We start from the raw sequence: 17,500 nt of genomic DNA on the forward strand, positions 1-17,500 counted from the left end.
ACCATGCTACCTTTTCATAGGATGTCATAACTTGGCAAAGATGTCTGTACTAATGCCAAATGATCTTCATACCTTATGGTAGGTTTCACATATTTTGGAGATACCCCTTGTATCGATAAGGAAGTTTCGGCTAACAGCAATTCTCAGTCACAGTTTCTCTCTCTCTCTCTCTCTCTCTCTCTCTCTCTCTCTCTCTCTCTCTCTCTCTCTCTCTCTCTCTCTCTCCGTGTTATTTTAAACGTTGTGGTCTCGTTACTTTATATATGTATACAGAAATTAGATTTTTTTTATTTTCTCCGGTTAGATAAGTATTGTGTACTTTCTTTGTATCCCCCAATGGCCAGTGGTGATTTGATTTTAATCCTCCCCCTCCCCCTGTAGATATATAAGGGTTAAATGGGAATTTGAACAAAAAAAAAGCACATGAAAATCATTGAACATTGTAATATATTGGATAGAAGGATGAACCCCTGGTGCCAACAACTATTCAAGAAACCTGATAACCTATCTATAGAAAAATTCTTAGCCTGAAAAACGGGTTTTAATCATGGTGTAATTTTCTCACTTCGATACCTACGGCGTTGCACTTGTGTATACAAAAATTTTCATATGCTGTGTTGCAGACTTATGTATACGCACAAGCTCCCAGAATAACAGAACCATGGAAGATTCTGCGATCATTTGCGTGGTTTGAAGTATTTTGTGAATTTCTACCGTGATCAATCTTCTTCTTCTTCTTCTTCTTTTAACGTGCTTTTTTCCCCATTTTTGTATGAGGTAAGCACGATGCCTTCTTTTGAAGGACTTTTGATTTGGCTTTCGGGTAGACCGTAGTCTCGATCGGCTGCCCTGTCTGACATCCCTTAGACCCCGGAAGCGTATGGTACATGTATCATACCAGGGTTCAGTAAAATGACAAAATGTTTGCATGATTTTGATCTCAGAGAAGTTATTGATAACGCTTGATACCTTTGCTGATTCTCCCTTTTAGTTTTCTGAAAAAAAATAACTATTGAGATGGCTATTTATCTGTCCGTCCGCACTTTTTCTGTCCTCCCACATACCCTAAAAACTACTGAGGTTAGTGGGCTGCAAATTGGTATGTTGCTTATTCGCCCTCCAGTCATCAAACATACCAAATTGCAGCCCTCTAGCATCAGTACTTTTTATTCTATGTAAGGTTAAAGTTAGTCATGATCGTGCGTCTGGCACCGCTATAATGCCAACAACACTGGACACCACCAGGCTGTAGCTGAAAGTTTCATGGGCCGCGGCTGAGAGTTTCATACAGCATTGTACGCCGTACAGAAAACTCGATTGCGCCGAAGAAACTTCGGCATCATATTCACTTGTTTCTTAAGGTTTTTAGCCACTGGAATCAGTCTGTACATTTCGTTGCATATGCTGACTGGTGAAATCATTGTTATTGGTCTAACACAGCTCTCAAAAGTTAATAATGATAACTGCTGTGTGTTTACCTGTAAGAATAAAAGGAATTTTCCCTTTCCAAATTTATTTTCCAACTGTATCGTTTGGATAACATTTTGGAAAATTTAGTTTTTTAGTAATAATCAAATCTTTCTTTCTCTAACTCTTGTTTCATTCGCCTCCTGAAACAAACTTAATTGAGAGGAGAATATGATTTTTGGGCTGGGGACCCGGCTTATCTTGTACCAGCTACTTAATGTAGGACTAAAAATCAAAGATAGAACATTTGTTGGCAAATCGCTTGGTCAGCCTTAATCGATATGGGAAACCAAGCGGCTGTAAGGCCATGACTTTCTTACATCCCGACTTTTCCAGAAAATTGTATAAACTGTGTTTGCTATAGTTATGCTGAAAGAGAAAAAACAACCTTAACGCCCCATCAGACTTGTTGAGTATACATAACAATAAATTAGTAATCAATACATGCAGTAATTATACATGCGTGTATTAATTCAAGGAAGCTATTGCATTATATAGAGGGCTGAGGAACCTGGACAGATCGTCTTGACTCCGAAGTAGCGAAATGGTACGCTTGTGATGAAGTGAAGTTGAACATTGCCTCACCTGGCGGTACATTGAAATATATTGCGCTCTCGCTACATGAAAAAAGGCGCGAATAAATACATTATAATACAAAGTCTTCGATATGTGAAATACGCAAGTTTTTGGATTTTCACCACAAATGATTGATGTTGAAGTAATAGGAAAATAAGAAAAATCACATTCCACATGTTTTAGTGAACCCAAAGGATACGGCTAGAAATTGTTTTATAAGTCAAGTATTAACAAGCACTAGTCACTGGAAGTGCTGAAAAATATGGGTGAGACATGAGGAAAAATTTAAATATATATACATTATTTATATATATATATATATATATATATATATATATATATATGTGTGTGTGTGTGTGTGTGTGTGTGCATATATATATATACAGTATACAGTATATATATATATATATATATATATATATATATATATATATATATATATATATATATATATATATATGTATATATATATATATATATATATATATATATATGTATTATATGTGTGTGTGTGCACGTGCATATATATATATATATATATATATATATATATATATATATATATATATATATATATATATATATATATTTTCTACGAATGTTTGGGGGTTGTTCACTTGACTCTGGGCGGCAACGGATGAACGCAGGGAATTCCTTTTATTTATCACACATCTGACTCAATATTAGGACAATCCGTAGACAAAGCAAGGGAAATCTATGGCTTAAGGCCTTCTTCATGAGAGGGAAATTACGTAAACTCAAGGGTTCTCTCAACTAATTATATTTACATAACAAACACAGATCAGAAGAATGACGAATTACTGGGCAGGTAGTAACAAGGGCCTGCTAAAATAATGAATCCTACACAGAATAAATATTCTACGTTGACAATGTCTTTGTAACAGGGAACATCGCAGTGGGGAAGGGACCTGCACATGGATCGGCTGAGAGATTCCACAGTCAATGCTTATCTGCAAATATATGCAAGACGGTTACTGGCAATAATAATAAGACTCTCAAAAGGAAACTGAGGGATGCACAGATGGTGCCAAAGAACTCAGTTCAACACTAATGCATAATTACGTTAACACTGAATACTCCAACACAAATTACTGAAGGATATTTCTTTTATTTTCCATTGTGCAATCACAATGGAAAATAAAAGAAATATCAGGCAGAGAAATAACAGGGATTGTGACTGACTAAAAGAACCTTATTCCTGCACATTACCTTCGTCAAGATGACGGTGTCCTAGTTGATAAGGTGCTGGAGATGAAGGAATTAAAATGCCACTACAAAAGTATACTGGGTCGATCCCTGGGGTCGACATGTGGAAGATTCAAAAGGACAGCCAAAATGGGGACATCTGTCCTCGGGTCACAATCCAAGCGTTGTCTCTCCTCAATTCTCATTGCAGCGTCCATAAATAGCCTTCTGGGATTACGCCGTTTGTGTCTGATTGGTGGCGCAAAGGTCAATCTTTGTCATGTTTTCTTTAATGACGACCGCATGGCGTCAGTCAACCCAGGTGGAGGGTTCAGAAGGAGGGGGGGGGGACCAACTTCTCTTTTTGGCTCCTTCCTTTCCTTGCTGGACGCAGAGAAGGTCCGACGGTCAGCTGGAATTAGGCCTAAAAGCAGTTACTTTGAACAGAGAGAGGTTAGGCTTAACCATTTTGGGGAATGAAGGAGAGAGTTTTTATTGAAGGGGCGAATGGAAACCCACAGTTCTAGTAATTAATGAGTGACATAATTTTTTATCTCTTTCTTAATTACTTTGCAAATGTAAAAACGGGTGAGGTTGCGAGAAAAGCGGCCTCATTAGTTGCTATATATATATATATATATATATATATATATATATATATATATATATATATATATATATATATATATATATATATATATATATAAATTGATACTGTATATGTATCAATTGAAACTGTATCAATGAAATGTTTCAGAGGAAGGGATGAAATTTCACAAGTTTAAATCTTAATAGCATTAACGTGAATTTTAATAGTGTTCACAGGAAGTATGATAAAGTATTAACATGAATTACAACAATACATCATTCAAGTACAGTAGATTATTTAACCTGCGGACTACGAAGTCGAGATATCTCTCATTGTTATTTAATGGCCATTCATAATAATTCAAGAGGTGACGATACAGAATGTTCATTCACTGAGAGGGATTTGGAAAGTAATAGTAAAACATAAGAAACAAGGCGGTGTATGGAGTGCTTTTACAGAACGGAAATGGGAAACGTTTATTAACACCTCTGATTGCATCTTCATAGTGCAGAAGCTAATATTTATCGCCAAAAATTTTTTAATCGGGTCTGTTTACCTATGTTCAATATTTACTGACCAGTAATGTCGAGAAGAAATGAACGTTTGAAGAAACGTTTCTGCAGTTGACGGCAGTAACAGTAAACGCTGAAGAGGTGAACTCTGCCTCTTTGTGTAAGTTTAGAGTGTATGAGTCGAGTGGAGTTTAGTTACATACATATTTTTAAGCTACATATGCATTCACTTACGTCAATCAGTAAATTTGAAAGTTCGCACCAAAGATGCAGTATGCATGCACATTTTTGTGAGTGTATTTCTGATTGTTGTTTTTTATTTTGGTTTTGTGTGTATGTGTGCGTTTGAGAGAGAGAGAGAGAGAGAGAGAGAATTTATTTCCCTAGGCCTGGTGAAATATTCCGGAAGTTCAAAGATACCTCAGAAGAGTAGTGTGAGGTAGAGCACAGAAATGTACTTTGGAATTAGAAAGAGTTCTAACAATGCGGTGAATAGTATATGGAAAGTTCTAGGAAGTCCATTATGGCATCAGTTCTAACAAGGCCATGCATAAGTTCTAACAAGTCTACAGATAGGTTTTGGAACCATTTCTAATAAGGCCATGTTGAAGTATTTCTAACAAGGCCATGTTGAAGCAATTCTGACAAGTCCATGGCTAGATTAGAGAAGCAGTCTTAACAAGGCCACAGAGAGGTTATGGAAGATCTAACAGGTCCGTGTTGAAGCGCTTCAGATGAGGTCATGGAGAGACTGTGGAAGCAGTTCTAACAGTGCCATGTTAAACTAGTTTTAACAAGGCCACGGTTAGGTTATGGAAGCAATTCTGACAAGGCCATATTGTTGCGTCCTCGTCCCTTTAGTACTTAGGTTCCAAGAAGACAGGTTGGTAATTCACGTACTTTATTCTGGTATATCATTTACAAGCAAGCAGACCCATGCTTCTGCTGGCGTCCCAGTTCGTGGATGGCGGGAGATTCCTAACAACAACTCCCCAAAGGTTCAACACAGTAGAATGAGAGAGTAGTGTTTCTCAATACATTACACTCCTCCCCCCTTAGGTTAACACAAAAGAAATTAAATTTGTTCAATGAGTCTCCTAGGTTTTTTACTTACTCTGGTAGATTTTCTTACAATGGCACCAGTATCACAATTACTGTTCTCTGATCCTTGTACAGTATGGGGAGAAGAAACTACAGGAACATAAGTAATCATTGTATCTTTTAATAGTGATGGTTCATCAGTTACTCTAGTATTATACATTTTTCTCTCAAATAACTGTGATAGGTGACGCTTCCAAGTCAAAATACCATTAACATCTACAGAAACTAAATAATTCCTTTCACCCAGAACTTTGATAATCTTAGCTTCTACCCATTCTGGTCCTTTACCAAAATTCCTGGCATATACTGCATCACCAACTCTGAACTTAGACTCATGAACGTAAAACTCATCTCCTTGTTTAGGCATTATAACATCTAGTGGACCCTTAAATTTCCTTCCAAATAATAATTCAGCTGGGGAGCAGCCAGTAGAAGACTGTACTCGTACTGTACGTCTATAGGTATACAAAAATTTTGCCATTCTGGTTTTTTACAGGCAATTTACAATCAAACTTTTTTTAATTAGTTTTGAATATTCGGACAGCCCGTTCTGCAAGCCCATTTGTACTTGGATTATATGGTGCTCCTGAACAATGTCTAACACCATTTTTCTGAAAGAAATTCTGAGTCTCCCTAGACATAAAACAAGTTGCATTATCAGATACAATTGTGTCAGGAATACCATAATTAGCAAAACATGACCTTAAACACTGTATGGTATCCTCTGAAGTTACATTCTTGCAAGCATAGACATCAATAAATTTAGAAAAGGAATCAATAATAATTAAATATTGCATGTTGTCAATGGGTCCACAATAATCTACATGCAAGCGGGACCAAGGTCTATCTACTGACGGCCAAGATAAAGGTGAAATGGCCTTATGTTTGAGATTCGTTATACATAACGCACAGTTAGAAGTTATTTGTTCTAAATCTTGGTCCATGTTGGGCCAATATACAAAAGACCTTGCTTCAGCTTTCATGGCAACAATACCCTTGTGGCCCTCATGAAGCATTTCCATAACATGCTTTCAACATTTCAGGAACCAAAATACGATTCCTATACAGTAATACATTTTCATGTAAAGAAAGATCGTTTCTCAATTTATAGAAAGGTAACATACAATTTTCCATCACATTTTCCTTAGGGAACCCTTCCTTACATAATCTCTTACTCTGCATAAAACAGTGTCTCTTTCTATACATTCTTTTACCATTGTAACATCAAAAGAATTCTTATCCAAAATATTAATCAAATTTACATATTCTCCTGGTACATGAAAATCAGCATCATCTCTACACAATGGCAGCCTACTAAGAGCATCTGCCACTGTATTATGCACTCCTTAATGTGCTCAATTTTAAAATCAAAACCTGATAGAAATAAAGCCCACCTTTGAATACGAGCATTAGATAATTGTGGAATACTCTTACTAGGGTTAAATAGATGAGTCAAGGGTTTATGGTCCGTCCTTATAACGAACTTCCTACCCAAAAGGAAATCAGAAAACTTCTTGACTCCAAAAATAATGGATAAAGCCTCTCTATCAATTTGAGAATAATTACACTCAGCATTAGCCAATTTTCTACTTTTGAAAGAAATGGTAGAAATTCTACCCTTATATTCTTGCTTAAGAACAGCTCCCACTCCTACAGGGCTAGCATCAACTTCTAAAATCATGGTAGCATTGGGGTTAAAATTATCCAAAATATCAGCTCTACCCAAAGCTTCCTTAATACTCTGAAAAGCTTCTTCATGAACTGCTGACCAATGAAACTCCACATTCTTTTGGGTCAAATTATATAAAGGACATAAAATAGAGCTGAACTGAGGTACAAACCTATTGTAATAAGTGCATAATCCCAAAAATGATTTTAAAAACTGAACAGACTGAGGGGTTGGAGCTTCCAAAATTGCCTCTATTTTCTTTGGGTCAGGTTTAATTCCATCACAACTTAAAATGTACCCTAAATAAGGTACTTCCCTAGAACAAATAATACATTTATCTTTATTCAATTTAACATTTCTCTGTTGCAAAATTGATAAAACCTTACATAAACTCCTGTCATGTTCCTCTTCGGTAGTCCCCAACAATTACAGCTGAACTCAGGCTACTCAAATACTGGAGTCTGGACGTTGGCCAGGCATAAACTGGTATGCTAGGCTAGATACGGCCGGCTGTCGTTGATACACTAACTCTCCTTCAATATGACATACCTCTTCGTACACTGGATCCCATCCTCGTCGCCACTGTTGCGTCCTCGTCCCTTTAGTACTTAGGTTCCAAGAAGACAGGTTGGTAATTCACGTACTTTATTCTGGTATATCATTTACAAGCAAGCAGACCCATGCTTCTGCTGGCGTCCCAGTTCGTGGATGGCGGGAGATTCCTAACAACTACTCCCCAAAGGTTCAACACAGTAGAATGAGAGAGTAGTGTTTCTCAATACATTACACATATTGAAGCTGTTCTAACAAGAACACAGATAGGTTTTTGAACCAGTTCTAACAAGGCCATGTTAAAGCAATTCTAACAGGGCAACGGGTAAGTTGTGAAAGCAGTTCAAACAAGGCCACAGATAGGTTATAGAAACAGTTCCAACAAGGCCATGTTGAGGTAGTTCTAAAAAGGCCACAGATGGGCTATGGAAGCAGTTCTGACAAGGCTATGTTGAAACAGTTCTAACAAGGCCACAGAGAGGTATGGAAGCAGTTCTAACAAGGCCATGTTGAAGCAGTTCTAACAAGGCCGTATTGAAGCAGTTCCAACAAGGCCATGGATAATTTATGGAAGCAATTCTAACAAGGCCATGGATAGGCTATGGAAGCAGTTTTAAGAAGGCCATGGATAGGTTAGGGAAGCAATTCCAACAAGGCCATTTTGAAGCAGTTCTAACAAGGTCCTGTTGAAGCAGTTGCAACAAGGCCATGGATAAGTTATGGAAGCAATTCTAACAAGGCTATGGAAGCAGTTTTAAGAAGGCCACAATTAAGTTATGGAAGCTCTTCTATCAAGGCCATGGATAGGCTGTGGAAATATCAAGGCCATGGATAGGCTGTGGAAACAGTTCTAAAAAGGCTATGGAAACAGTTCTAACAAGGCCACAGATAAGTTATGGGGGCTGTTCTAATAAGGCTGTGGATAGGCTATGGAAACAGTTCTAACAAGGCCACAGATAAGTTACAAGTTATTCTAACAAGGTCACAGATAAGTAATGGGAAGAGTTTTAATGATGCCACGGATAGGCTATGAAGAAATTCTAACAAGAATGTGGATGGGATATGGAAGCGGTTCTAAAAAATCCAGGGATAGGCTATGGGAGCAGATCTAACGAGTCCACACATTTGCTATGGAAGCAGTTCCAACAAGAAAATGGATGTGCAAAGGAAGCAGTTCTAAATGAAAAACGGATGGGCTATGGAAGCAGTTCTAAAAAGGTCATGTTGAAGCACTTCTGACAAGGCAATGGATTGGTTATGGAAGCAGTTCTAAAAAGGCCATGTTGAACTAATTCTAACAAGGTCACAGATAGGTTATGAAAGCAAGTTCTAACAATGCCATGTTGAAACAGTTCTAACAAGACCATGGATAGGTTGTGGAAGCAGTTCTAACAAGGTCACACATAGGTTATGGAAGCAGTTCTAACAGGGCTATGGATAGGTTAAAGAAGCAGTTTTAATAAGACCACAGATAGCTATTGAAGCAGTTCTAGTAATGCCATGTTGAACAGTTCTAACAAGGCCACAAATATTTTGTGGAAGCAGTTCTAATAAGGCCATGTTGAAGCAGGTCTAACAAGGCCATGGGCAGATTATGGAAGCCGTTCTGACATGGCCTAGCATTGGAAACACTTTTAACAAAGTCACGGATAGGCACTGGAAACAGTTCTAACAAGAACATGCATGACCTGTGAAAACAATGCCGCCACAGATAGGCTATGGAAACAGTTTTAACAAGGCCACATATAGGCTATGAAGCAGTTCTAACAAGAACATGGATGAGCAATGGAAGCAGTTCTAACACGGCCACGGATAATCTATGGGAACAGTTCTAACAAGGCCTTGGATAGCCTATGGAAGCAGTTCTAACAAAAACATGCATGGCCTATGGAAGCAGTTTTAACAAGGCCTGGATAGGATATGGAAACAGATACAAGTAGAACACATGGTCTATGGAAGCAGGTCTGACAAAGTCAAGGGAAGGCTATGGAAGCAGTTCTAACAACACCATGAACAGGCTATGGAAGCAATCCTAACTGGAACATGGACGGGCTATGGAAACACTTCTAACAGGGCCACAGATAGGCTATGGAAGTAGTTCTAACCTGGGTTAAGTATGGAAGAATTATATTCCTGTTACACTTTTCAAACCGTTACAACGGTGAATGACCTCGTAGGTCCCTGCACTTGGCCTTTGGCTTAAATCCTATATTCTATTCTCTTCTTTATGGGAGAATTTTAAGGCGTTACTTAAAGCGCATTAAGTGATATTCTGATGAAAGAAGTTTAAGTTGTAATCGTAGAAATTTCTAGTTATATAATTATTATACCTGGAAACATTTAGAATATCAGCAATTCTTTTTTTTTTTTTTTTTTTTGCAGTTACATCTGGGATGAATATTTGGGTATCCTTTCTATAGGAGATTCATTCATATCAGATAATGAATCTGGCTGCTACTACCCAGTGTCGTTTTCACATTTTGCCAAATATACCTGTATAGATCACTTCGCTAGAGCGAATGCCTGGATGCTGCACAATTAAAATTAGTTTGAGTTCATGTGGTATTATATTTCAGCGACGATGTTTGATGATTACTACATTTAATCAAGGGAAAACCCATCAGTGAAGCAATGAGGGGAACTCTCGGCTGATCATCTGTAAGCTGAGGATTGTTTATTCACCGATAGATCAAAGACTGTTGTATCTTTTCTTTCACACGACCAAATAGATTTTGGTTTCCTCATAATCTTCCTGGCGTGTGCGTATCGTCCGCGGGATTGATGGTCCAATCTGAAAATGCAATGATTCCTGCGACCATAAAAGCGATGGCAAACATCTCCCGACGTCGAACATAAAACTGAGAATATAAACATTGGGATAAATCACGGTGGAGGAAGGGAGGAAGGCAGGGGAAAGGTTCTCGCGGAAGGAGATTGCGAAGTGTGCTAGAGGCCATTGAAACTTTAGAGTGTTTGCCCAATTCTTCACGTTTGCTATGTGCAACACTCTCGGCAATTAGGAAATTGCCTCTTCTTGTGCTCATCGCGCGCTGGCTCACACGCAGGCGCAAAAAAATTATTCATGTATATTTTTATGTATATATGCGCTTTTGTCAGTGCATAGTATGTCTGTTGTGGGCCGTATTATGTAGCCCACGCACGCACTTGTCAAGCTGGTACACAGACCATTTTTAGTGTGTCTTTTTTTCTTGTAGCTTAGCATTCAACACTTGTATTTATTGCAGATTTTTTATTGCTCACACTTTTACACCTGTAAGAGATGAGACAGGCGACCAAAGGAAAATACAAGGTGATTTTGTGAAGCATAGAATGACAATGATTGAAGGGTACGGGAACAAACGGCACACCACCGAATAACAGCGTCTTGCAGTAAACATGTAATTGAAGGCTTCTTGACAGCTGCAAGAGGCCTTGTTGGGAGAAGCAGTGCAACATATTACAGGTTCTGCCTTCAGAGTGCGCAATCATTTTTATTTTTTATCGATCTAGCTCGGGAGATTACCTTCGATGCTACTAATACAAAGTAGAACTTTTTTTAAGCAAACTTTCGGATTTTATGAGTATAAGATTAAAATTCTACGCAATTTTCTACAAATTTTGTTGAGGGCCGTATTACTTCATTTTAAAAATGTCTTCACCAGTTTTGTGCAATGATTTCATTTCCTACGCCTATACAACTTTCGGTGAGTAGCCCTGGGGTTACCGAAATTTCTTGCATATACGTGCATAATACGCAACTTAATTTATTCATTGTAGCTATAGCCAAACTCTGTCGTTCTTTTAACATTCTAAAATGGTGTTATCTTCACGCATTCTTATCGGTATTTCCTGTGATTATTGCTTGAAGTTTTGACGCAAATTGAGTATCACGTATCCCAAGAACCGCTCTGTATGTACTCTCGAACTCCTGGAGTTACAGCCAGACTAAACTCCAGCCACGATAATGATTTAACAGTTACGTCCAGAATTAAGTTCAGGGAGAGATGTAGTTCATCAAATCTTTGAAAAAAACTTTTCTCTTGAAGGTTGTTAATATCAGACTTCCGTATTGCTCTCTAAAACTTGTAAGTTTCTCTTAGATACATTATTTCAATCTTTGTAGCATTACATATATTATTCCGCATTACGTATAGAATTCCGGAGTGGTTAATAGGTCTCGCCTCTTTTCCCGTGATTTATTCTTTATAGTGGCAGTACCCCGTCTCTGTACGAAGCTAAATAGTTGTATGAAGCTATATAGGTCCACTTTTTACGTAGATTTGTACGAGTGATGTCTTGTAATGTTTTCCACGCAAAATGGCTAGGTGTAATAATTATTTCTCTGCAGGCGTTAGAGAACATCGAACTTGTAGTTTCGGTATTTTTCTCATTTAATGATAACTTTTATGAGTAGGTCACTAAGCCTGGTGCATAGCATTAAGGAACATGTAATCATGTTAAGCAAAGGGCGTGATTAGGATGCGTTGGACGTACGAAATTCTGGCCTCATTAAATCTGATTTGAGGAACTAAACTCTTCGCAGAACAAAATAGAATCTTACCGAGTGTCGGATGGGAAATAAATTGAGGAAAATCAATAAACTTCTTTACTGGAAAGTTTAACAATGTAACTGCGCTGCTTATAGGAGACATGCTTTGTCAGTATCCAGTTCTTCATTTCTTTTCGTTCAGCTATCATGATAAACCCTTAAACTTACGCATACATGCTTCTAGGGTCTGTTTTTTCGAATTTTATAGAATTTAGAACTTGACATTTTTGAAGTACAGGGGCCCTGGCTACGTAATAGAAAAGTCAGCGCGTCAGCTACAACCCTAAGAACTATCAGATATTATACATGGAAGTGCCTTATGTTGATATTATTGAGTATGTTAAAGTTATGCCTTGGCTTATCCTTATAATTGTCAGTTCCTGATATCAAGAAAACAAAAGGTGCAATATGTATATAACATTATACACAAAGCTTATGAGCAAAAAATTATTAAAGCCGTTGAACAATTATCGGTAAAATATGAACAAAAATGTGTCCTTGCATAGCCATATCAACTCTAGTTGTAGCTTAACTTTGCTCGAAGGAGGGCTTGTTTCGAAATCAGACAACTAAGGCTGGAGCAGTTGAGAGGATTTGATCATGAACTCTGCACTTGGAAGCTAGATTTGCACAATCTCGTTCAGAAAATGGTTATTATTACATACCTGACGACTAACGACAACCTTCATGGTCATAAACCTATCTTTTAAAAAAATGTTTTTTTTTTGGGGGGGGGTCATCTACCTCTTTCTCTGTACACGGATTTTGTAATTAAAATATGCTCAGTATGCGCTTCCAAGTATCCATTGATTAAAAAATAAAACCTTATGTGTTGGGTTTGTTCAACATCTTCCAGCTCGCACATACACCAGTTTCCCTATAGGTTTTAGAGTCAGTACTAACCCACTTCTCGCAGAGTGCATCCTGTAATTGATGGTTCATTTCCATCTATCATAAGGTTCTGACAGTAGCTGTCAAACAGCGGATTTAATGGCAATCAGCGCTAATTTATTTTTTCACAAATCATTCCTAGTTTATTATATCTCGAAATTTTGGGCTGGATTTCGTTTGGCCTTAACAGTTATCTACATTGGTTCGATTGTGCTCGCCGTCAATCGTATTCTTAACTTCTTATTGATCTGCGGCGTATTCTCTCTTACCTTTAGTTAATAATTTATGTGACTTTGTTTCTTAAACAGAATCTGGATTGCCCTAAAATTGGTTGTTTACTGAGTCAGTAGCCGTACTTACAGTATTCTTCGGAAGCACTGTACATCTGAGAGATGGCAGAACTCGTAATCTAGAATATATTAAAATTTTTATTCATAAGCAACAGTACCGATCAACATGTTATTTACGTATAAGTAATGTAACATCCTCAAGAAATAGTAAGGACGAAAATCACCATATTAATAATAAAAAGAATTTTATGATATTGCTCATAAATGTGTTATGTAATATTCATGTTGAATAGTGAAGTATGAGGTTGATTTTTAATGACGATTGATTATCAGGTGCTGAGACTTTTATCGTTTACTTATTTGAACGAAATTGTTGTTTTACTCCTTCACGACTGAGCTGAGATGGAAATAAAGTTTTCAGTTTTTTTTTTTTTTTTTTTTTATAGTCCTCACCTAATTTGTTCGTCGTTCATGAATTGCATGATATTCTCGCCCTTTACTCCCTTGTTCTTCTCATGGTGAAGAATCGCTGCCGGGGCATCAGAATTATTCATGACGTCCAGGCTGTTTAATTTCTTTATGAAGTGCCAAGACTGTTCCAGATTTTTCCTTAAAATTGTGGATTGAAATCTAGCAACTATTTCACCTCTCTGGACAAACTACTTTATTCCACTAAATAAATGATCACCAGCGTTTCCAAGGGAAGAGAAAGTTGCTAGTGAGGCTTTGCGGAAATGATATTGAGAGTACATATGCGGGCTAATTGTTATGCTTTTACAAAGACTGTAGGTCATTTTATAATATGCACAGCAGAAAGCTCTTCGTAAGTGAATTGTGTTGTTGGGGGATAAATGTAAGAGCCGTCAGCAGTGTCTGATCTTCAATTCATGTTTAATTTTAAAAAACGTTTTCCTAATCTCCGTATATACCTATGTACTGACGTGAGAGACTCCGTGTTCCTTACCACCTGGTGGAAAAAGTTATGGTTCCATCTTCACTCCATGCCTAAAGTAATATACGCAATCGATTCTGATTACAGTGTTTTTCCCCCAGGTTATTTGCATTATTTTCATTGAATTGGTGGGTGAGCACAATATATTTCTAAAATGCCTAGGCAGCCTGTTAATCTCAGGAAAATGATTACATTTTTCAAGTGTGTGTCCGTCTTATTTACTTGGGGTTTCCTTTTTCAGACTATGTTTACAAGGCATCTGAAAACCGTCGTCGGTGGTTTAGTGCTTGCAACGTTACTCACACTGCTGCTCTTCACCACCACCCCCGCCCCTACCACATTCCTGCTTTCTGCTGCTAACAGTATTCGGTAAGTGTCGTCTCGAGTTACAAGTATCGAACCGGCAAATTAGTTCAGGGTGCGGAGTAGGTGTGCTGAAGGATAGCTCGGGTTATGAATACTAGATTTTTATAATTTGGTAATCATTTTCTTTCCTGTTCAAGTATTGATATCATATGTACACAAAATGCATATGCATGTTTTTAATGACTTGGTGAATGGATGTGTGTGTGTGTTGGTATTGTTGAGCAGAAAAAATGGCTTATTCTTCCTATAAAAATTATCATTATTATTATTATATTATTATTAAGCAACCTGACCACCGGATCAAAATTCACTAGGCGGGGAGCTATACGGGTGTATAAATTTAATACAGTAGGTTGTTTGGGCGGTTTGCCACTTCGATCATAGCGACCGTAAAGGATCACGACCGAATTGCTAAACTATTCCGAATAGAAAGGACTTCTTAAACAATTTGGCATACGGTTGAGGATGTTTCAAACTAATGTTAAACATTTATGGGAGATAATTTAGTCACTTTCCATGCTTCTAGATAAGACGTAATCCTACATGTTTTTGTGAAATAAACGCCGTAGATTTCATATTCATGGATATTGCAAGTTTTCGACGTTGTTATTGAATGTATGGAAAGGGTTTTGGCTTTGGGGCGTTTTCATAATCAGTCTTCAATACTTTTATCCATACATTATTATTTCTTTGGGTTACTATTATTTTAAACCGTAACTCCTTTTCCTTAAAGCTGCTACATTTACTAATGAAGTGCTGAATCGTGGATGAACTCTTTATGCAGAAAACTTCCACCTCTTATACCTACACATAAGGCTCACAAATACTCTCTCGCTTCCTGGATGTTGAGGGTCCTCCTATCCAGTATCTCTCTCACTCCATCTATCCACCACTTTTTAGGTCTTCTTCGCCTCCTTCCTCTAGTCCTGGGCATTGAGACATCATGGCACCCTTACAGAATGAGGTTGATGGCACTGCGAAAAGAGAATGGTCAGAAACGGGATCTCCCGCCATTGGGACAAGTCGTGGTTACCAGTGTTGGAAAAAGGAAACCACCATTTAAAAGAAATTTGGCTGTTAAGACATTTCTAGTTCCCCCACAATCGTTTGCACATATCCTGCTAACTTACTTTCTTGGCCTACTCTTGACTCGCTTCTTAGTCATCCTACCATCTTACAGAATCATTATTCTCAAATATTAATTTTTAATTAAAATTTTAATACATCTGGTAATAGCCTTCGTGCAACAGTTTGTTGCAAAATGTTGGCTGTAATACAATTATATTTGATAGTTTAAGTTAGACATTCTGGGCGTTGAGATACCTCGAGAAAATTAGCTGACAAATTCCCAAGTGTATAGAATCCAGACGAATGAAACACACACACACACACACACACACACACACACACGTGTACGCACAAAACAGACAAAACCATCACCAACACCCAGTGGGTTGTAGCGGAGTAAGAATGTGAATATAAGTATTCAAATGGTTTAAGAAATGAATTAAGTCTTGTTGAATTAAAACCTTACATATGCCACAGTGCATGATTAATGTGTGATGTAATAGTGTTACAAACAATCTGACGCCCATGCGCAATAAAGTTAATGATGTCTTCACTGTTGAAAGAGAGCGACAGGAGTTGCATTACACCTCCCGGTGACGGAAGGTCGATGATCAGAACTCCTGCTGTAATATCATGACCAGTCGACATAAATCTGCCCCGTTGCAGCTGAAGATCTGACCTCCTCTCTCCAACATTATCGCCCCCCCCCCCACCAATAAAAAAAAAAATATGTGCCTTATGCAGATAGTCTAGGCAAGTATATGAAGAAGGTATTCCCGTCATGTCGCCCCCTAGAAACAGTCATTTCGGCCCAACCTAAATTAACGTAACCTCACTCTCCAAGGTGTTTGAAATCATTTGGGGCGACCTGGTTGCTTCCTGGAAGAGGAGCAGCTGTAAAGAGATGGTTTACTGGTAGTATCACAGTGCGATGTTGAGGCGAGCCTGTCTCTTTTTGTAATTTTCACAGAAATTTGGTTAGGAAATGCCAACAAGCGTCTCCAGCGTAGTGCACAAATTAGTTGAGCAATTTGCTGTGTTGTTACTGAACGCATTTGTGATTGTTTACTGCTGTACTACTGGCCCTCGTTTCGAGTTTCATCACTTCATAGATTCTGTTGACTAACAAGAAAGAATAGTTTCATTAAAACATGTTTTATCAATTGAGAAGGTCAGGTATTTCATAGATTTATTCATCTGTTCTTGGGCCTCATTCTAACCCATTAAATCACAGATTATTTTTACAAGTGATGTTATCGTTAGCCTAGGAAATAAGAGAGTGCGGTATGCAGTGTTGTTATTTGATCCCGAAAATGTTAAAAGAATTTGGTAACTATAACAGAGATCTGCTTAGGATTAGTTGGTAGGACAGTCGTGAGGAACGAAGCTAAGCTAAGCAAAACTAAGATAAGCCAATTTCTCGTGCTCCCATTCCCAAACTTTGTTTCGCATAGGTAAAAGTGTGCTCAGTTCGAACGAATTATCAGGGATATAAATGTGGTGTAACTTCTGACTCTAAATATACTCTCTCACAGCACTTAAAGCAAGTAAGCTAATGCTGCCTGAAAACTTAATAGCACAAGTCACTCTTCCAGTCTTTTGTATTTAACACAAGTGCCGTAATGTTCTGTTTGATTGCCTCCAGCCTCCTTTGATCTTGATCTTAACAGATAGTTCAAAGTGGTTGTTTCCTTTTTTTTCCAACAATTTGA

General features: G+C 37.8%; 1 protein-coding gene across 4 annotated transcripts in view; it reads left to right on the plus strand.

The window, feature by feature from the left end:
* The window catches only part of LOC136838859 (galactosylceramide sulfotransferase-like), a 237,676-nt gene that overhangs the window by 179,853 nt on the left and 40,323 nt on the right, over positions 1–17,500 (plus strand). For all 4 annotated transcript variants that reach the window (XM_067104519.1, XM_067104517.1, XM_067104520.1 and 1 more), the window contains exon 2: positions 14,596–14,723. In XM_067104519.1, coding sequence (XP_066960620.1) covers positions 14,596–14,723 — 128 coding nt within the window. The remainder of the gene's footprint in view (positions 1–14,595; positions 14,724–17,500) is intronic.

The sequence above is a fragment of the Macrobrachium rosenbergii genome, chromosome 5 (assembly GCF_040412425.1).
Source record: "Macrobrachium rosenbergii isolate ZJJX-2024 chromosome 5, ASM4041242v1, whole genome shotgun sequence".
NCBI lineage: Eukaryota > Metazoa > Arthropoda > Malacostraca > Decapoda > Palaemonidae > Macrobrachium > Macrobrachium rosenbergii.